The sequence below is a fragment of the Scyliorhinus canicula genome, chromosome 11 (genome assembly GCF_902713615.1).
Source record: "Scyliorhinus canicula chromosome 11, sScyCan1.1, whole genome shotgun sequence".
Lineage (NCBI taxonomy): Eukaryota > Metazoa > Chordata > Chondrichthyes > Carcharhiniformes > Scyliorhinidae > Scyliorhinus > Scyliorhinus canicula.
Window position 1 is genome coordinate 97,794,978 of NC_052156.1, and position 21,376 is coordinate 97,816,353.

The 21,376-nt window shown below is 50.5% G+C and overlaps 1 protein-coding gene across 1 annotated transcript in view; it reads right to left on the minus strand.

Moving 5' to 3' along the window:
- LOC119973215 (mitochondrial 10-formyltetrahydrofolate dehydrogenase-like) overlaps positions 1-21,376 on the minus strand; it is a 265,097-nt gene that overhangs the window by 175,833 nt on the left and 67,888 nt on the right. Inside the window, 1 exon segment of the mRNA XM_038810876.1 lies at positions 12,415-12,516. Within this exon segment, the coding sequence (XP_038666804.1) occupies positions 12,415-12,516 (102 nt within the window).

Below are 21,376 nucleotides of genomic sequence, written 5' to 3' on the forward strand. Positions count from 1 at the left end.
GCCATGGACAAAAATAACTGTGGCCTATGAAACATGGAACCAGTATCCCTCACTAGAGTAGCTCCAACATGTACCAAACAGTACCCCATTAATCCCTCCTCAATTGCTGTAGTGAAGCGATTGGAAGACAGAGTAGTAGTGGAGTTGATGGTTTCTGGTCAGTACCACTGGCAGAGGAGGTGCAACCATGGTTTGCTTTCACCATCAGACAATACACCAGACTACCACAAAGGTTTCACAACAGCCCTACGTTTTTCACATGGCTCGACAGGATCACCTGAAGGAACTACCTGATATGCCCTCCACCATTATCCAGTACGTAGATGACATCCTGGTGGCCTCCATTGATGAAGAAAACATGAAAGAGACGTACATGTCCTTTTAGACCACCTTAGCTACAATGGACACAAAGCCAGCCTCGCAAAAGCACAAATTTCCAAAGATGAAGTTGTCTATGATGTGCTGGGCAGGCTGGGTCGATGTGGACTGCACTTGATGCAGTGTAGCGAGAGACAGACCTCCAACACTTGATAAGGTGCAACACGATTTTATTTAACATCTAAACTATTATACATATTGAACTGTGGGTTGACACTATGCTGACTTGACTGGAGACCTGGTACTAGCCTAACCAGACTTGCTAGCTACCACATGGTTTTTGCACTGGCTAGCTCACGAACTCTGACCATCTCAGAGGCTGGGTCCCGAGAGAGCGGGAAAGCTGGTACCCTCTTTGTCCCAAGGAGCAAAAGAGGGGAGAAGAAGAAGAACATGACTGTGTGGAAGTAACAGAGGAAATGGAGGCGGTACCCTTTATAGAAGAAGAACCACTACAAAATCCAGATTTGGTTCTATTTACAGACGGTTCCTCCTTTACTGACAAGGGTATCCGAAAGGCTGGATGGACAGTCACAAGCCTGTATGAAGTTATGGCAAAAGGAAGTTTGCCCCCAGGAACATTAGCTCAACAGGCCAAATTGGGGGCACTAGCAGAAGCATGTCATGTGGGAAAGATCAAACAGCTAACATATATGCAGACTCCAGATACGGTTTTGGAGTAGCCCATGATTTTGGTCACTTGTGGAGAAAAAGAGGATTCCTTACCACAACAGGGACACCTATCCAAAATGGGAAGGAAGTACAAGACCTCCTAGAAGCCATAGCTTTGCCAAAAGAAGTATCCATTCTAAAATGTAAGGCCCAAACTCAAGAAAACATTATAGAAGCAAAAGGAAACGCCCTTGCAGACCAAGCAGCAAAGGAAGGTGCCTCCCAGTGGGATTCTTCAGCAGAACCAAGACACATCAACAAATTGCGAGTGGCCAATTTATTACAAGATCTATGTGAAACGAACACGGAGACAAAGCCAGCTGCCTGCCGGCACACCAGCTGAGAAAACAGGCAGCCACCAGAGAAATTACACAAATCAGGAATACTAGAGGCACAGAACCAGAAAAGATCAACAAAGACTTCAGGGCCTTTTACCAAGGTCTGTACACCTCAGAGCCCCCAATGAGGGAGTCTGGGATGAAACGGTTCCTTGATGGACTGGACATACCAGTCGTGGGGGAGGGCAGAAAACAGGGCCTGGAAGCACCACTAGCACTGGGAGAGATCATGGACAGCACTAGCTCCATGCAGGCGGGGAAAGCGCCGGGACCAGACGGGTTCCCGGTGGACTTCTACAAAAAATTTGCGACAGCACTGGCCCCGCACCAGCGGGAGATGTTGACAGACTCGCAGGCCAAGGGCACACTGCCACCCATGCTAGCACAGGCCTCAATCTCACTGATACCCAAGAAAGATAAAGACCGACTTCCAGTTGCGGCTATGCGGAGCTAAGCCGCACGTTCGGCAGCTCCCGCCAGGAAAGGACTTTTGGGCTCTTTTAAGGGCCCCCAGCGGTACTTGCTCGACAGTTCCCGACGTGGGAAGGTGTCTGCAGCGGATCCCCAGTGGTCTATGGTCTTGACCAGGAGCGGGGCCAGCAGAATAGCGGTGGCAGCGCCCAAGAAAAAGCGGGGGAAGAGAATCAAGATGACGGCCGGCGGAGGCCTCGAGGAATGGAGGCAGTGGGCGCAGGTGCAGCAGGAGACTCTCCAGCGATGTTTTCAGGTGCTAACGGTGGAGCTGCTAGACTCCCTGAAGGCTAATACGGACAAGTGCTGGTGACGCAGACAGCCCAGGGGGTGGAGATCCGGGAGCTCCGACAACAAGCCTCCGAAAGAGAGGATGAGGCCGCGGCCCTCGCGGTAGAGGTGGAGATGCACGAGGGGCTCCAGGCAGGAGCGGTTTGAGGAGATGGGGAACCGGTCGAGGCGGAAAAACTTGCGGATCCTGGGCCTCACGGAGGGGCTGGAGGGGTCAGGCCTGGGGGCCTATATGGTTGTTTTGTTGAACTCGCTGATGGGAGCTGGGTCCTTCCAGAGGCCCCTGGAGCTGGAGGGGACCCACAGAATACTGGCCAGGAGGCCCAAGCCGAATGAGCCGCCACGGGCGGTGCTAGTGCGGTTCCACCGGTTCGCTGACCGAGAGTGCGTGCTTAGGTGGGCCAAGAAGGTGCGGAGCAGCAAGTGGGAGAACACGGTAGTGCAGATCTACCAGGACTGGAGTGTGGAGGTGGCTAAGCGGAGTGCCAGGTATAACCGGACGAAGGCGGTGCTCCACAGAAAGAGCGTGAAGTTTGGCATGTTACAGCCGGCGCGTCTGTGGGTCACATTCAAGGACCGGCACTTTTATTTTGAGTCCCCGGAGGAAGCTTGGGCCTTTGTGCAGGCCGAGAAGTTGGACTCTGACTGAGGGTCGGGGGTTTGTAAATAACTGTGTTAACTTTTCGTGGGAAGGTCTCTGTGTTATGCTGTTTTAAGCTAGTTGTGTGTTGGTTCTTGGGCGGGTGGGGGGCTCTCTCTTTTTTTTTTGCGGGGTCGGGCAGAACGAAAGCGCGGGCTTTTCTTCTGTTTCCCGCGCTGAGGGTGGATGGGGGCGGGGTCGGAGCTGAGAAGCGCGGGCTTTTTTCCCGCGCAAGAGTAGGGAGGAGGGTCTGCTGATGGGTCTGGGGGAGGAGAAGTAGTTCCACGTTGGGGGGGGGGGGGGGGGTCGGAGGTGTGGCGGGGGCTGCCTGGGTCAGCAGAAGTTAGCTGGCTCACGGGAGTATTATGGAGGGAGGGGTCCTAGCCGGGTTTGGGGGGGGGGGGGAACCGGGTTGCTACTGAAATGGCCAGGAAGGCGCTGGAGTATGCAGGGGGGGCCGGGGAGGGGGTTTGCCGCAGTGGGGAACGGGCAGAGCGAGGGGCGCTGGCCTGGGGCGGGCAGGGGACGAGTTATGGCTAGTCGGCAGGGGAGGGGGGCAGGGAGCCTTCTGATCCTTCTGATCCTCATTTTAGGAAGGATGTGGAAGCTTTGGAAAAGGTGCAAAGGAGATTTACCAGGATGTTGCCTGGAATGGAGAGTAGGTCATACGAGGAAAGATTGAGGGTGTTAGGCCTTTTCTCATTAGAACGGAGAAGGATGAGGGGCGACTTGATAGAGGTTTATAAGATGATCAGGGGAATAGATAGAGTAGACAGTCAGAGACTTTTTCCCCGGGTGGAACACACCATTACAAGGGGACATAAATTTAAGATAAATGGTGGAAGATATAGAGGGGATGTCAGAGGTAGGTTCTTTACCCAGAGAGTAGTGGGGGCATGGAATGCACTGCCTGTGGTAGTAGTTGAGTCGGAAAATTTATGGACCTTCAAGCGGCTATTGGATAGGTACTTGGATTAGGGTAGAATAAGGGAGTGTAGGTTAACTTCTTAAGGGCAGCACGGTAGCATTGTGGATAGCACAATTGCTTCACAGCTCCAGGGTCCCAAGTTCGATTTCGACTTGGGTCACTGTCTGTGTGGAGTCTGCACATCCTCCCCGTGACTGCGTGGGTTTCCTCCGGGTACTCCGGTTTCCTCCCACAGTCCAAAGATGTGCAGGTTGGGTGGATTGGCCATGACAAATTGTCCAAAATTCTATGATTAACCTAGGACAAAAGTTCGGCACAACATCGTGGGCCGAAGGGCCTGTTCTGTGCTGTATTTCTCTATAACTTGGAATGTGAGGGGGCTGAATGGGCCGGTTAAACGGGCCCGGGTGTTTACGCACCTGAAGGGGCTGAAGGCAGACGTGGCTATGCTCCAGGAGACGCACCTGAAGGTGGCGGACCAGGTTAGACTGAGGAAGGGCTGGGAAGGTCAGGTGTTTCATTCGGGGCTGGATGCAAAAAATCAGGGGGGGGCCGATTCTGGTGGGGAAAAAGGGTGTCGTTTGAGGCGTCAAAGGTGGTGGCTGACAGTGGAGGGAGGTATGTGATGGTGAGCGGCAAGTTGCAAGGGAAGCGGGTGGTGCTGGTGAATGTCTCTGCCCCAAATTGGGATGATGCGGGTTTTATGCGGCGCATGTTGCACCGCATTCCGGATCTAGGGGCCTGATACTGGGGGGGGGGACTTTAACACAGTGCTGGATCCCCCATTGGATCGATCCATGTCCAGGATGGGCAGGAGACCCATGGCGGCTACGGTGTTGAGGGGGTTTATGGACCAGATGGGAGTGGTGGATCCTTGGAGGTTCGCGAGGCTGAGGGCCAGGGAGTATTCATTTTTTTCCCACATGCGTAAGGCCTATTCCCGGGTCGATTTTTTTGTCCTGAGCAGGGGGCTGATTTCGAGGGTGGAGGATGCCGAGTATTCGGCTATCGTCATTTGAACCATGCTCCTCCCCCAGCTCTGGGTAGACCTTGAGCTGGGGGAGGAGAGGGACCAGAGCCCGCTCTGGCGCCAGGAGGTGGGACTCCTGGCAGATGAGAGGGTGGGCGGGCGGGTTTGGGGGTGTATCAAGAGGTACTTAGAGGCCAATGTTAATGGGGAGGTCCGGGTGGGGACAGTTTGGGAGGCATTGAAGACAGTGATTAGAGGGGAGTTGATTTCCATCCGAGCACATAGGGAGAGTGGAGAGCAAAGAGAGAGGGAGAGGTTGGTGGGGGAGATGGTGAGGGTGGACAGGAGAGACGCGGAGGCTCCTGAGGAGGGACTGTTGAGGGAGCGACGTAACCTTCAGGCCAAGTTCGACTTGTTGACCACCGGAAAGGCAGATGCTCAGTGGAGGAAGGCACAGGGAGCGGTGTACGAATATGGGGAGAAGGCGAGTAGGATGCTGGCGCATCAGCTACGTAAGCGAGACGCAGCCAGGGAGATTGGTGGAGTGACGGATAGGGGAGGCAATGTGGTGCGAAGGGGGGTGGACATTAATGGGGTCTTCAGGGACTTTTATGGGGAATTGTATCGGTCCGAGCCCCCGGTGGAGGGGGGGGGGAATGGGGCGCTTTTTGGATAGGCTGAGATTTCCGAGGGTGGAGGAGGGACAGGTGGAGGGGCTGGGGGCGCTGAGTGAGCTGGAGGAGCTGGTCAAAGGGATAGGCAGCATGCAGTCGGGGAAGGCGCCGGGGCCGGATGGGTTTCCAGTCGAATTTTACAAAATGTATGCGGACCTGTTAGGCCCCCTGTTGGTTAGGACCTTTAACGAGGCAAGGGAGAGGGGGCTTTGCCCCCGACTATGTCACAGGCGCTGATTTCCTTGATCCTTAAATGGGACACGGACCCCCTGCAGTGTGGATCATATAGGCCGATCGCGTTATTAAATGTGGATGCCAAGCTGTTGGCGAAGATCTTGGCCACAAGGATAGAGGCTGTGAGCCGGGAGTCGTTCATGAGGACCAAACGGGGTTTGTGAAGGGAAGGCAGCTGAACACCAATATACGTAGGCTTCTGAATGTTATAATGATGCCGGCGGTAGAAGGGGAGGCGGAGATAGTGGTAGCATTAGACGCGGAGAGGGCCTTTGATAGGGTTGAGTGGGGGTACCTGTGGGAGGTGCTAGAAAGGTTTGGGTTCGGGTAGGGGTTTGTCAGGTGGGTGAGGCTGTTATATGAGCCCCGATGGCGAGCGTAGCCATGAATAGGAGGAGATCGGTGTACTTTCGGTTGTACCGGGGGACGAGACAGGTGTGTCCCCTGTCACCCTTGCTCTTTGCGTTGGCAATTGAGCCCCTGGCCATGGCGCTGAGGGAGTCGAGGAATTGGAGGGGTCTGGTGCAGGGTGGGGAGGAGCACCGAGTGTCATTATATGCAGATGACTTGTTGCTTTATGTGGCGGACCCAGTGGGGAGAATGCCGGAGGTGATGCAGATCCTTAGGGAATTTGGGGGCTTTTCTGGGTACAAGCTCAACCTGGGTAAGAGTGAGCTGTTCGTCGTGCACCCAGGGGATCAAGAGGCGGGGATTGATAGGCTCCCGCTGAAAAGGGCGGGGAGGATCTTTCGGTACCTGGGAGTCCAGGTGGCTAGGAGCTGGGGGGCCCTTCACAAGCTTAACCTCACTAGGCTGGTGGAGCAAATGGAGGAGGAGTTTAAAAGATGGGACATGTTGCCGCTGTAGCTGGCGGGTAGGGTGCAGTCCTTCAAGATGACGGTGCTCCCAAGGTTTTTGTTTCTGTTCCAGTGCCTCCCCATCCTTATCCTGAAGGCCTTTTTTAGGAGGGTCAACAGAAGTATTACGGGATTTGTATGGGCGCATGGGACTCCGAGGGTGAGAAGGGTGTTTTTGGAGCGGGGCAGGGATGGGGGGGGCTGGCGCTGCCCAACCTCTGTGGGTACTACTGGGCTGCCAACGCAGCGATGGTGCGTAAGTGGGTAATGGACGGGGAAGGGGCAGCATGGAAGAGGATGGAGATGGCGTCCTGCGTGGACACAAGCCTGGAGGCGCTGGTAACGGCGCCATTGCCGCTCCCTCCAACGAGGTATACCACAAGCCCGGTGGTGGCGGCTACCCTCAAAATTTGGGGGCAATGGAGACGGCATAGAGGTAGGTGGGGGGCTCGATCGAGTCCCCGATATGGGGGAACCACCGGTTTGTACCAGGGAGCATCGATGGCAGGTTTCTTGGCTGGCACAGGGTAGGTATTAGGAGGTTGAGGGACCTGTTTGTGGATGGGAGGTTTGCGAGCCTGGGTGAGTTAGAGGGGAAGTTTGGGCTCCCCCCGGGGAACATGTTTAGGTACATGCAGGTTAGGGCGTTTGTCAGGTGGCAGGTGGAGGGGTTTCCTCTGCTGCCCCCACGTGGGGTATGGGTTGGAGGGGGGGAGGATTTTGGACGTGTACCACGTCATGCAGGAGGTGGATGAGGCCTCGGTGGAGGAGCTGAAGGGTAAATGGGAAGAGGAGCTGGGGGAGAAGATTGAGGAGGGGACGTGGGCGGATGCCCTGAAAAGAGTGAATTCCTCCTCTTCCTGTGCGAGGCTTAGCCTCATACAGTTCAAGGTGCTGCATAGGGCCCACATGACCGGGACGAGGATGAGTAGGTTTTGCGGGGGCGAAGACAGGTGTGCTAGGTGCTCGGGGAGCCCAGCGAACCACGCCCATATGTTCTGGGTATGCCCAGCGCTGGGGGAGTTTTGCAAGGGGGTAGCAAGGACGGTGTCGAGGGTGGTAGGATCCAGGGTCAAGCCAGGCTGGGGACTCGCAATTGTTGGGGTTGCAGTGGAGCCGGGAGTGCAGGAGGCGAAAGAGGCCGGTGTTCTGGCCTTTGCGTCCCTAGTAGCCCGGCGGAGGATCTTGCTTCAATGGAAGGATGCGAGGCCCCCAAGCATGGAGGCCTGGATCAATGACATGGCGGGGTTCGTTAAATTGGAGAAGGTTAAATTTGCCCTGGGGGGGGTGTTTCGGGGGAAGGGAGAAATGTGCATATGCGTTCATTGAATATTATGCCGGGTGTTTATCTATTTCTTCTTTTTGTATTTACTGGGGGGGTTGGTTTTGGGGGTTAGTGTGTTTTTCTTTTGGTTGTTATTAATACTTGTTTCTTGTTGTTATTTTCTGTTTTTGATATGTTTTGGAAAATCTCAATAAAAATTATTTTAAAAAACAGAAAGAAAGATAAAGACCCAATGGAATGTGTGTCATACAGACCTATCTCACTGCTGAACGCAGATGCCAAAATACTGTCCAAGATTCTGGCCAAAAGGCTAGAAGACTGCGTGCCAGAGGTGGTCGCAGTGGACCAGACGGGCTTTGTCAAAGGTAGACAGCATAGGTCAAACGTTAGGTGCCTGCTGAACATGATAATGACCCCATCCGGGGAGAGAACACCGGAGGTGATCGTCTCCTTCGACGCAGAAAAGGCCTTCGACAGAGTCGAATGGAAATACCTCAAGAAGTACTGGAGCGGTTCGGGCTTGGAACAGGATTCACCTCCTCGGTAAAACTCATATACAACACTCCCATGACGAGCGTACAGGCAAACAACACCAACTCCCGATATTTCCAGCTACACAGGGGCACCAGACAAGGATGCCCACTGTCTCCACTGCTGTTCGCTCTAGCGATCGAGCCACTCGCAATTGCACTCAGAGCAGCAAAAAGCTGGAGGGGGATGCAAAGGGGCGGCAGAGACAACAGAGTCTCACTTTATGCAGATGACCTGCTCCTCTACATTTAGGACCCACAAAGCAGCATGGACGGAATCATCGCGCTCCTGAAAGAATTTGGCACCTTCTCGGGCTACAAACTCAACATGAGCAAAAGTGAGATCTTCCCGGTACACTCACAAGCACTAACGGGACTGCTGTTTAAACAGGCCCAACATAAATTTCGCTACCTGGGGATCCAAATAGCCCATGATTGGAAAGGGATCCACAAATGGAACCTCAGCAGTCTGACAGAGGAAAGTTCTACAAAAAACAATACAGTATCCAGGGGGGGGCTAGCCCTCCCAAACCTACAATTCTATCACTGAGCGGCGACGGCCAAGCGAATAAAGGGATGGATCAAGGAGCCAGAAGCAGAATAGGTGCGCGCGGAGGCCTCCTGCAGGGGGATCTCCCTTCGGGCTCTCGCCACGGCGGCACTCCCATCCCCACCCAAAAAACACTCCAGCGGCCCAGTGGTGATAGCCATCCTCCAATCCTGGAACCAACTACAGCAGCAATTTGGCCTGACAAAAATGTCAGACAAAATTCCCATCTGCAACAACCATAGTGGGGGGGGGGGGGGGGAGGAGGAAACGTTAACAAACCTGGCATCCACAGGACCAGGGGAAAAAGGGAGACTACAGGCAGAAGACGGGAGGGCTGGCTGAAGCGGAAGTGAGTACAAGACGACAATGGCAGCAAAATCCGTCTGGGAGAAGCAAGGACAACACCAGCACCAGACCCATTTGAGCTTTGCCCTCCGATTCAAAAAACATGAACAATTGGCAGCAAACCGCTGTGTAAACTGTCAAAAGAACAATTTAGGACCTATAATATCAATGCCTCAGCTAAAAGCTCCTGCCCCTGCAAGACCATTCCAGAACATACAGGTCGATAACATCCTGCATGTCAATGATATACAGACGTCCTTGTAATAGTGGATAAGTTCTCTAAATGGGTAGTAGCTGCTCCAGCCAGGAGGGCTACAGCCACCCATACAGCCAACATCCTACGCAAAGACTATATTCCCAGATGAGGAGTACCAGCCAGCATTGACTCAGACAATGGAACCCACTTTACAGGTGCTGTTTGCCAGTAGGTATGCAGGTTACTGAACATCGATTAGAATCTACACTGCCCTTATTATCGAAAATCATCAGGACAAGTGGAACGAAGGGTTGACCTTTTGAGCAGAAGGTTGATGAACTAAAGAACAGTTACACCACGGAAGGAGGCCATTTGGCTCAGCATTTTCTGTAAGGGCAAATTACAAAGTGTGGATATGCTGCAAATATTTCTCTTCCAGTAATGATCAAAACTGTATTTGGGATACCATGATTGAATCTGCCTCTATGACACTCTCAGGCAGTGCATTCCAGGTCCTAAACACTCGTTGTTTAAAAATGGTTTTCATGTCACCAATTACCTTAAATCTGTGCCCTCTGGTTCTCAATTCTTCCACAATGGGGACAGTTTCTCCCTATCTTCTCTGTCCAGTCCCCTCATGCTTTTGAATACTTGTCAAATCGCCTCTCAACCTTCCATTCACCAAGTACAGCTTAATCTTCTCCAATCTATCCACATAACTCAAGTTACTCATCCCCGGAAATGTTCTCATGAATATTTTCTGCACCCTCTCTAATGTTATCGCATCTTTTTGAAATTATGGAACTGCGCAATATTTTAGTTGAGACCAAACCAGTGTTTGATACAGGTTGGCCATTACTTTGTTCTTTATACTCTATGCCCTTATTAATAAAGACATGTGTCATCACTGCACTCTCAACCTGCCCTGTCACCTTCAATGATTTGTAAGATATTGTAATGAAGGCAAGTATGTCTTATGTCTTCTTAACTACCTTAACAACCTGCTTTGTCACTTTCGTGACCTGTAGACCTTTAGACCTAGATCTCTCTGCCTGTCAATACTCCTAAGGGTTCTGCCATTTACTGTATAATTCTCACCTGTATTAGATCTTCCAAAATTCATTACGTCACATTTGTCCAGATTAAATTCCATCTGCCATTTCTCCGTCCAAGTCTCCAACCGATCTATATCCTGCTGGATCCTCTGACAATACTCATCATTTTGCAACTCCACCAACCTTTGTGTCGTTCTCAAACTTACTGATCAGACCATTACATTTGCCTCCAAATCATTTATATATATATATATTGCAAATAGCAACGGTCCCAGCACTAATCCCTGCGGAACATCACTAGTCATAACCTTCCATTCAGAAAAGCACCCTTCTACTGCCACCCTCTGTCTTCTATGACCTAGCCAGTTCTGTATCCAACTTGCCTGCTCACCTCTGATCCCATGTGACTTCACCTTTTGTACCAGTCTGCCATGACGGACCTTGTCAAAGGTTTTACTGAAGTCCATGTGGACAACCTTCCTAGGTTAGGCAGGTTATTCTCTGTAGTGGCTCGATACAAATTTATAGGCAGTTAAGTGTCAACCACTGCCATGAACAAACATCATGGTGGAGATTTTCCAGCTGTTGCTGCCACTGGGATCCTCCAGTCCCGGTGACGACGAGTAGGTTTCATAAGAACTAGGAGCAGGAGTAGGCCATCTGGCCCCTTGAGCCTGTTCTTCCATTCAATAAGATCATGGCTGATCTTTTTGTGGACTCAGCTCCATTTACCTGCCTGCTCACCATAGCCCTTAATTCCTTTACTGTTCAAAAATCTATCTATCTTTACCTTAAAAACATTCAACGAGGTAGCCCCAACTAACTTTTCCCTTCATAATGTTATCTGTTTCTATAAGATCCCCATCTCATCTTCTAAATTTCATTGAGTATAGTCCCAGTCTATTCAGTCTCTCCTCATAAGCCAATCCTCTCAACTCTGAAATCTCCTCTACATTCACTCCAGTGCCAGTACATCCTTTCTCAATTAAGGAGACCAAAACTGTACACAGTACTCCAGATGTGGCCTCACCAGCATCCTATACAACTGCAACATAACAGTCCCATTTTTAGATTCCATCCCTCTCGTAATGAAGGACAAAATTCCATTTGCCTTCTTAATTGCCTGTTGCACCTGCAAACCAAGTTTTTGTGATTCATGCACAAGGAACAAGGACACCCAGGTCCCTCTGCACAGCAGCATGCTGCAATTTTTTACCATTTAAATAATAGTCCATTTTACTTTTATTCCTACCAAAATGGATGACCTCACATATACCAACATTGTACTCCATCTGCCCACTCACTTAAACTATCTATATCCCTCTGCAGACTCAAAGTGTCCTCTACACACTTTACCACTCACCTTAGTGTCATCTGCGAACTTTGGCACATTACACTTGGTCCCTAAGTCCAAATCATCTATGTAAATTGTAAACAATTGTGGTCCCAAAACTGATCCCTGAGGCACACCACTAGCCACTGATCACCAACCAGAAAAAAACCCATGTATCCCCACTCTTTCCTTTCTGTTAGTTATCCAATCCTCTATCCATGCTAATACATTACCCGTAACGCCGTGCACCTTTATCTTATGCAGCAGCCTTTTGTATGGCACACTATCGAATGTCTTCTGGAAATCCAGATACACCACATCCACCAGTTCCCCGTTATCCACTGCGCTCGTAATGTCCTCGAAGAATTCCAATAAATTAGTTAAACATGACCTCCCTTCCAAGAATCTATATTGCTTCTGCCCAGATGTTTTGCTATTTCTACCTTGATGATCCCCCAGTGAGGGGGATGGATTTAATGGGAAATCCCATTAACAGCAGCAGGAGCAGAAGATTTTACTGTCGGCCAACAGCGGGTCACCTTCCGCCGCCAAGAAACACATTACGGGGGGCATGGAAAATAACCCCATATGTTTTTTATGAATTATCTTCAGAACACATTCACTGTTTTGCAGATAAATGCCAGCAAGTTACAGATCAGTACTCTACCTTTGAATTCTCTTTCCTCTGTATTCCTTCATATGTTGCTCCTTCTTCAGGTTGAATTACTCGAGGTGCCTTCTCTTCAGCAATTAGCTGCACAGCTTCCACCTGAAATAAAACAGAGTGAATCCAGCTGAGATTCCTGGTTCCTGGAAACTTTTCCACAGCAAGCACATGCAAAACCGATTCTCCAGGAGCAAATTTCACCAGGACATTGGGTTATATTACAATGAAATCTTGGCCAAAATTATTGACAAGAGACCCTTACTCTGAATCCCCCATTCAATTTGAATTCATATTTTAAAACAATAAATCACTAACTGAGCAGAGAGTTTACATCAAACTCCATTCCATTCCATCATTCAATGGGCATTAAATAGAATACATACAAGTAAAGTGCTTGTAAGGAAAGTAGAAACATAGGGCGAAATTCTCCCAAAACGGGGGAAATCGTCAAACTGCCGTAAAACCCGGGCGGGTTTTACGGCATCGCGCCCCTTCCCGACGGGGGACCGATTCTGGTCCCCCGTCGGGGCTAGCAGCCCGACGTCGGAGGCCCCGACAAGTCGGGCTTAACGAAAATCGTTAAACCCGCTTGTCGGACTTAGCGCCGGCTGACGCGTCATATGACGTCAGCCGCGCATGCGCAGGTGGGAAGACTCCACCCGCGCATGCGCGGGTGACGTCATCGCGTTTTTGCGCGAAACCCGCGCATGCGCGGTCCGGGTTGCCCCTCAGCCGCCCCGCGTATTGATACTGCGGGGCGGCGGAAGGACAAATAGTGCGCGGGCATCGGGCCCGCTGCCCGCGATCGGTGGGCACCGATCGCGGGCCCATGGCACCCTTGGCACGGCCGTGGTACTGCCGTGCCAATCGGTGCCATGGTTATTTTTTTCCAGGTGGTCACGACGTTTTTACGAATGGCAGGACCAGGTGTGTTTGCCGTTCGTAAAAAGGTCGTAAAGGGCTGGGACTTCGGCCCTTCTAACAGCTGTGAATCGCTGCCGGCCGTAAAAAAACGGCGGCAGCGATTTGTGTCGGGATTTCGGCGGGGGGGGGGGAGAATAGCGGGAGGGCGTCAAAAAAGTCGGGAAGGCCCTCCCGCTATTCTCCCACCCGTCGTGGGGGGGGGAGAATTTCGCCCATAGAAACCGAGGAAATAGGAGAAGTAGGCATTTCAGCCCTTCGAGCATGTTCCGCCAATCAATATGACTGTGGCTGATCCTCTAATTCAACACCATATTCCCGCACTATCCCCATTTCCCTTCAACCTATAGGGTCTAGAAACTATCTATTTCCTTCTTAAAGATATTCAGTGACTTGAGATCCCCGCTCATTCTTTGAAATTCCACTGAATACACAATCATGCCATCCAACAATCAGTCTGGTTAACCTGCACTGCACTCCCTCTATGACAAGAATATATTTTGATAAGGAGACCAAAACCGCATACAATACTCTAGGGGTGGTCCCTGTACAATTGCAATCAGACATCCTTGTTCCTGTACTCAAGTTTGTTTGCAATGAAGACCAACATACCATTTGCCTTCCTAACTGCATTCCTGCTTTCAGTGACTGGTGTACAAAAACACCCAGGTCCCTTTGTACGCCAACATATCCCAATCTATCACCATTTCAATAATACTCTGCCATTCGATTTGTGAAGTGGATAACTTCACATTTATCCACACAAACGACATCAGCCATATATTTGCCCATTCACTCAACTTGTCTAAGTCACCTTTAAGCTTGTTAACATCCTCCACACCACTCACATTCCCACCACGTTTTGTGTCATCTGTTAACTTGGAAATATTACTTTTGGTTCCCTCATCCAAATCATTGATGTATATTGATGGACTCCCACTTGTCACTGCCCACCACTCTGAAAAAGACTCCTTTAATCCTACTCTCGATTTTTCTGTCATACCAATACATTACCCCCAATCCTGTGTGCTTTCATTTTGTACACTCATCTCTTATGTTGGACCTTATCAAAAGCTTCCCGAAAATCCAAATGCACTACATCCATTGGTTCCACTGTCAATTCTACTAGTTACGTACTCAAAAAAACTCCAGTAGGCTTCGTCAAACGTGACTTCCCTTTCATAAATCCATGTTGACCATGTCTAATCCCATTGATATTTTCTGAGTGTCCTGATATTGCACCCTTTTTTATAGACCCGAGCATTTTCCTAACTTCTGATGTTAGGTTAACCAATCTGGACTTCCCTTCTTTCTCCATCATTCTGTTTTTAAAGAGCGGGGTTACATTTGCTGCCCTCCAATCTGGCTGGACTGTTCCAGAATCTACAAAATTTTAGATGATGACAACCTGCACATCTACTATTTCCATGACCACCTCCTTTAGTACCCACGGTCATAGATTATCAAGGCCCGGGGATGTATCAGCTTTCAGTCCCATTAATTTCTCCAACACTATTTTTCTAGTAATATTAATTTCCTTCAATTCTTCCTTCTCAGTGGAACCTTGATTCATCAGCATTTCAGGGAGGCTATTTGTGTTTTGGTCCGTGAAGACAGAAATAAAGTAGTTGTTTAACTGCTCTGTCATTTCCTTGTTCTCAATTATAAATTCTCCTGTTTCAGACTAAGGAACCTACATTTGTCTTCACTAATCTTTTTCATCAGTCCACTTTTATGTTACTCTCATACTTCATTTTTTTCCCCTCTTAATCAGTCTCTTTGTCCTCCTTTGCTGAACTTCTCCCAATTTACATGCTTGTTTAGGTAGCAGGGTAGCATGGTGGTTAGCATAAATGCTTCACAGCTCCAGGGTCCCAGGTTCGATTCCCGGCTGGGTCACTGTCTGTGTGGAGTCTGCACGTCCTCCCCCTGTGTGCGTGGGTTTCCTCCGGGTGCTCCGGTTTCCTCCCACAGTCCAAAGATGTGCGGGTTAGGTGGATTGGCCATGCTAAATTGCCCGTAGTGTCCTAATAAAAGTAAGGTTAAGGGGGGGGTTGTTGGGTTACGGGTATAGGGTGGATACGTGAGTTTGAGTAGGGTGATCATGGCTCGGCACAACATTGAGGGCCGAAGGGCCTGTTCTGTGCTGTACTGTTCTATTCTATTCTATTCTTGTTACTTCTCCGAGCAACTTGTACGACTCCTCTTTGGATCAAATACTGGGCTGAATTCTCCGCAGCCCTGCGCCGAATTCGTTGCCGGCGCGGAGGCGGAGAATCCACTTTCACATCGGAATCGGACCTGGTTCCGGTGTGGCGATTCTCCAGGACCCGAAAATCAGCATGATCGCGGAGTATGCCGCACGGCTGGGAGCCCATCGACAGTGGCCCGCCCAGCGATCCTCCACTCCCGACCGGCCGATGACTGATGATTGATGCAGGTAGCCATGATGTGGAGATGCTGGCGTTGGACTGAGGTGAGCACATTAAGAAGTCTTACAACACCAGGTTAAAGTTCAACAGGTTTGTTTCAAATACTAGCTTTCGGAGCACTGTTGATTCACCTGAGGAAGATGCAGTGCTCCGAAAGCTAGTGTTTGAAACAAACCTGTTGGACTTTAACCTGGTGTTGTAAGACTTCTTACTGTGATGCAGATAGGGCAGTGGATGTTGTCTATATGGACTTCAGTAAGGCCTTTGACAAGGTCCCTCATGGCAGACTGGAACAAAAGGTGAAGTCACACAGGATCAGTGGTGAGCTGGCACGGTGGATACAGAATTGGCTCGGTCATAGAAGGCAGAGAGTAGCAATGGAAGGGTGCTTTTCTAATTGGAGGGCTGTGACTAGTGGTGTTCCGCAGGGATCAGTGCTGGGACCTTTTCTGTTCGTATATAAATGATTTGGAGGAAAATGTAACTGGTCTGATTCATAAGTTTGCAGACGACACAAAGGTTGGTGGAATTGCGGATAGGAATGAGGACTGTCAGAGGATACAGCAGGATTTAGATCGTTTGGAGACTTGGGCGGAGAGATGGCAGATGGAGTTTAATCCGGACAAATGTGAGGTAATGCATTTTGGACGGTCTAATGTAGGTAGGGAATATACAGTGAATGGTAGAACCCTGAAGAGTATTGCAAGTCAGAGAGATCTAGGTGAACAGGTCCACAGGTCACTGAAAGGGGCAACACAGGTGGAGAGGTAGTCAAGAAGGCATACAGCATGCTTTCCTTCATTGGCCGGGGCATTTAGTATAAAAATTGGCAAGTCATGTTGCAGCTATATAGAACCTTAGTTCGGCCACACTTGGAGTATAGTGTTCAATTCTGGTCGCCACACTACCAGAAGGATGTGGAGGCTTTAGAGAGGGTGCAGAAAAGATTTACCAGGATGTTTCCTGGTATGGAGGGCATTAGCTATGAGCAGCGGTTGAATAAACTCGGTTTGTTCTCATTGGAACGAAGGAGGTTGAGGGGCAACCTGATAGAGGTCTACAAAATAATGGGAGGCAGAGACAAAGTGGATGGTCAGAGGCTTTTCCCCAGGGTAGACGGGTCAATTACTGGGGGGCATAGGTTTAAGGTGCGAGGGGAAAGGTTTAGAGGAGATGTATGAGGCAAGTTTTTTTACACAGAGGGTAGTGGGTATCTGGAACTCGCTGCCTGGAGCATGGTAGCATTGTGGATAGCACAATTGCTTCATAGCTCCAGGGTCCCAGGTTCGATACCGGCTTGGGTCACTGTCTGTGCGGAGTCTACACATCCTCCCAGTGTGTGCGTGGGTTTCCTCCGGGTGCTCCGGTTTCCTCCCACAGTCCAAAGATGTGCAGGTTAGGTGGATTGGCCATGATAAATTGCCCATAGTGTCCAAAATTGCCTTTAGTGTTGGGTGGGGTTACTGGGTTAAGGGGATAGTGTGGAGGTGTTGACCTTGGGTAGGGTGCTCTTTCCAAGAGCCGGTGCAGACTCAATGGGCCGAATGGCCTCCTTCTGCACTGTAAATTCTATGAATGGGAGGTGGTGGAAGCAGGGATGATAGTGGTGTTTAAGGGCATTTTGACAAATACATGAATAGGATGGGAATAGAGGGATTCGGACCCCGGAAGTGTAGAAGGTTTTAGTTTAGACGGGCAGGATGGTTGGCGCGGGCTTGGAGGGCCTGTTCCTGTGCTGTACTTTTCTTTGTTCTTTGTTCTAGTAGAGGGGACTGGCACGACAGAGAGGGCCAGCGCCTGCGTGACAGAGGGGCCCAGTGCAGGTACGAGAGAGGGGCCCAGCGCCAGCATGAGAGAGGGGGTCAACGCCTGTGCGAGAGAGGAGGTCAGTGCCTGCGCAAGAGAGGGGGCCGTGCCTGCACGAGAGAGGAGGCCGCGCCTGCACGAGAGAGGGGCCCAGCGCCAGCCCAAGAAGGGGTCCAGCACCAGCGTGAGAGAGGGGACCAACGCATGTGCGAGAGAGGGGGTCAACGCCTGTGCGAGAGAGGGGGTCAACGCCTGTACGAGAGAAGGGGCCAGTGCATGCGTGAGAGAGGGGGGCCAACGCATGTGCGAGAGAGGGGGTCAACGCCTGTGCGAGAGAAGGAGCCAGTGCATGTGTGAGAGAGGGGGCCAACGCATGTGCGAGAGAGGGGGTCAACGCCTGTGCGAGAGAAAGGGCCAGTGCATGCGTGAGACAGGGGGCCACGCCTGCACAAAAGAAGGGCCCTGCGCAAGCGCAAGAGAGGGGCCCAGCGCCAATGCAAGAGAGGGGCCCAGTGCCAACGCGAGAGAGTGGGTCAATGCCAGCATGAGAGAGGGGCCCAGCGCCTGCGCGCGATAGGGGCCTAGCGTTAGCTTGAAAATGAAATGAAATGAAAATCACTTATTGTCACAAGTGGGCTTCAAATGAGGTTACTGTGAAAAGCCCCTAGTCGCCACATTCCGGTGCCTGTTCGGAGAGGCTGTTACGGGAATTGAACCGTGGTGTTGGCCTGCCTTGGTCTGCTTTAATAGCCAGCGATTTAGCCCTGTGCAAAACCAGCGAGAGAGGGGCCCAGCGCCAGAGAGGGGCCCAGCACCAGCGTGAGAGAGGGGGTCAACACCTGCACAAGAAAGGGGGTCAATGCCTGTGTGAAAGAGGGGCCCAGCGCCAGTGCGAGAGAGGGGGTCAACGTCTGCACGAGAAAGGGGGTCAACATCTGCACAGGAAATGGGGTCAATGCCTGCGCGAGAGAAGGGGTTAACGCTTGTGTAAAAGAGGGGCGCAGTGTCTGCGCGAGAGAGGGGGTCAACGCCTGTGCGAGAGAGGGGGTCAACGCCTGTGCGAGAGAGGGGGTCAACGCCTGTGCGAGAGAGGGGTTCAACACCTGTGCAATACAGGTGGTCAAGGCCAGCATGAGAGAGGGGGTCAATGCCTGTGTGAGAGAGGGGGTCAACGCCTGTGCGAGAGAGGGTTCAATGCCTGTGCGAGAGAGGGGGCCAGCACTAGCGCGAGAGAGGAGGACGGCACCTGTACGAGAGAGGGGGCCGTGTCTGCATGAGTGTGGGGGGCAGCACCTGTGCGAAAAAGGGGCCTCTGCCTGTGCGAGGGAAGGGGCCAACAGCTGCTTGAGAGTAGGGGCCGGTGCCTCTGCAAGAGAGGAGTCTGGCACGTGAGCGAGAGAGTGGGCCAGTGCATGCGCGAAATAGGGGGTGGGCGAGGGTGTGCATGAGAGGGGTGAAGGTATGCATTAGAGAGGGGATACGTGAGTGAGGTTGTGTATGCTTGTATGGGAAATACAGGAGTGCGTATGAGGGAGCAAAGTGAGTGTGTGTGTTAGGGAGTGGAGGTGATTGTGTCTGATATGAGAACCATCTTTTAGCATCATTCTTCCCATTAAAAATGACAAACGGTAAAACTCAAGTACATTTTTAATACAAGGACTTTTTACTTATGACCAGATGACCACTATTTCCAGGGGTTAAAATTAAGGGGCCAAGTGAGGGTGGCTTGGCCAGAGGTCAATGTGAGAAGCTGTGGAGCTGGAGAATGTATTTGTGACTGTGCACTTCTTCCTAATTCCTAATATATGCATAGATATCGCAACAAAATACTTGTTTCCTTTTGATTTTAGTATTTGCAGGGGAATTACTCATTCTTGGGGAATCCTTGGGATGCTCCAATGCTCTTGGCAGGTTACTAGGGGTTTTGCAGCTTGAAAGGTTTGGGGAAACCCTGGAATTGATCATTGATTTAGATTTAAATGCAGAGGACATGATTAAGAAGTTTGCGGATGACATGAAAGCTGGCAGTGTGCTTAATAGTGGAATCTCTTGTTAAGAGGAAGAAAGAGGCCTATGTGAAGATGAGGCATGAAGTTTCAGTTGGGGCGCTTGATAGTTACAAGGAAGCGAGGAAGGATCTAAAGAGAGAGCTGAGACGAGCAAGGAGGGGACATGAGAAGTCTTTGGCAGGTAGGATCAAGGAAAACCCAAAAGCTTTCTACAGGTATGTCAGGAATAAAAGAATGACTAGGGTAAGAGTAGGGCCAGTCAAGGACAGTGGTGGGAAGTTGTGTGTGGAGGCTGAGGAGATAAGCGAGATACTAAATGAATACTTTTCGTCAGTATTCACTCAAGAAAAAGATAATATTGTGGAGGAGAATGCTGAGACCCAGGCTATTAGAATAGATGGCATTGAGGTGCGTAGGGAAGAAGTGTTGGCAATTCTGGACAAGGTGAAAATAGATAAGTCCCCGGGGCCGGATGGGATTTATCCTAGGATTCTCTGGGAAGCCAGGGAAGAGATTGCTGAGCCTTTGGCTTTGATTTTTAGGTCATCATTGGCTACAGGAATAGTGCCAGAGGACTGGAGGATAGCAAATGTGGTCCCTTTGTTCAAGAAGGGGAGTAGAGATAACCCCGGTAACTATAGGCCGGTGAGCCTAACGTCTGTGGTGGGTAAGGTCTTGGAGAGGATTATAAAAGATACGATTTATAATCATCTAGATAGGAATAATATGATTAGGGATAGTCAGCATGGTTTTGTGAAGGGTAGGTCATGCCTCACAAACCTTATCGAGTTCTTTGAGAAGGTGACTGAACAGGTAGACGAGGGTAGAGCAGTTGATGTGGTGTATATGGATTTCAGTAAAGCGTTTGATAAGGTTCCCCACGGTCGGCTATTGCAGAAAATACAGAGGCTGGGGATTGAGGGTGATTTAGAGATGTGAATCAGAAATTGGCTAGTTGAAAGAAGACAGAGAGTGGTAGTTCATGGGAAATGTTCAGAATGGAGTTCAGTTACGAGTGGCGTACCACAAGGATCTGTTCTGGGGCCGTTGCTGTTTGTCATTTTTATAAATGACCTAGAGGAGGGCGCAGAAGGATGGGTGAGTAAATTTGCAGACGACACTAAAGTCGGTGGAGTTGTAGACAGTGCGGAAGGATGTTGCAGGTTACAGAGGGACATAGATAAGCTGCAGAGCTGGGCTGAGAGGTGGCAAATGGAGTTTAATGTGGAGAAGTGTGAGGTGATTCACTTTGGAAAGAATAACAGGAATGCGGAATATTTGGCTAATGGTAAAATTCTTGGTAGTGTGGATGAGCAGAGGGATCTCGGTGTCCATGTACATAGATCCCTGAAAGTTGCCACCCAGGTTGATAGGGTTGTGAAGAAGGCCTATGGTGTGTTGGCCTTTATTGGTAGAGGGATTGAGTTCCGGAGCCATGAGGTCATGTTGCAGTTGTACAAAACTCTAGTACGGCCGCATTTGGAGTATTGCGTACAGTTCTGGTCGCCTCATTATAGGAAGGACGTGGAAGCTTTGGAACGGGTGCAGAGGAGATTTACCAGGATGTTGCCTGGTATGGAGGGAAAATCTTATGAGGAAAGGCTGATGGACTTGAGGTTGTTTTCGTTAGAGAGAAGAAGGTTAAGAGGTGACTTAATAGAGGCATACAAAATGATCAGAGGGTTAGATAGGGTGGACAGCGAGAGCCTTTTCCCGCGGATGGGGGTGGCTAGCACGAGGGGACATAGCCTTAAATTGAGGGGTAATAGATATAGGACAGAGGTCAGAGGTGGG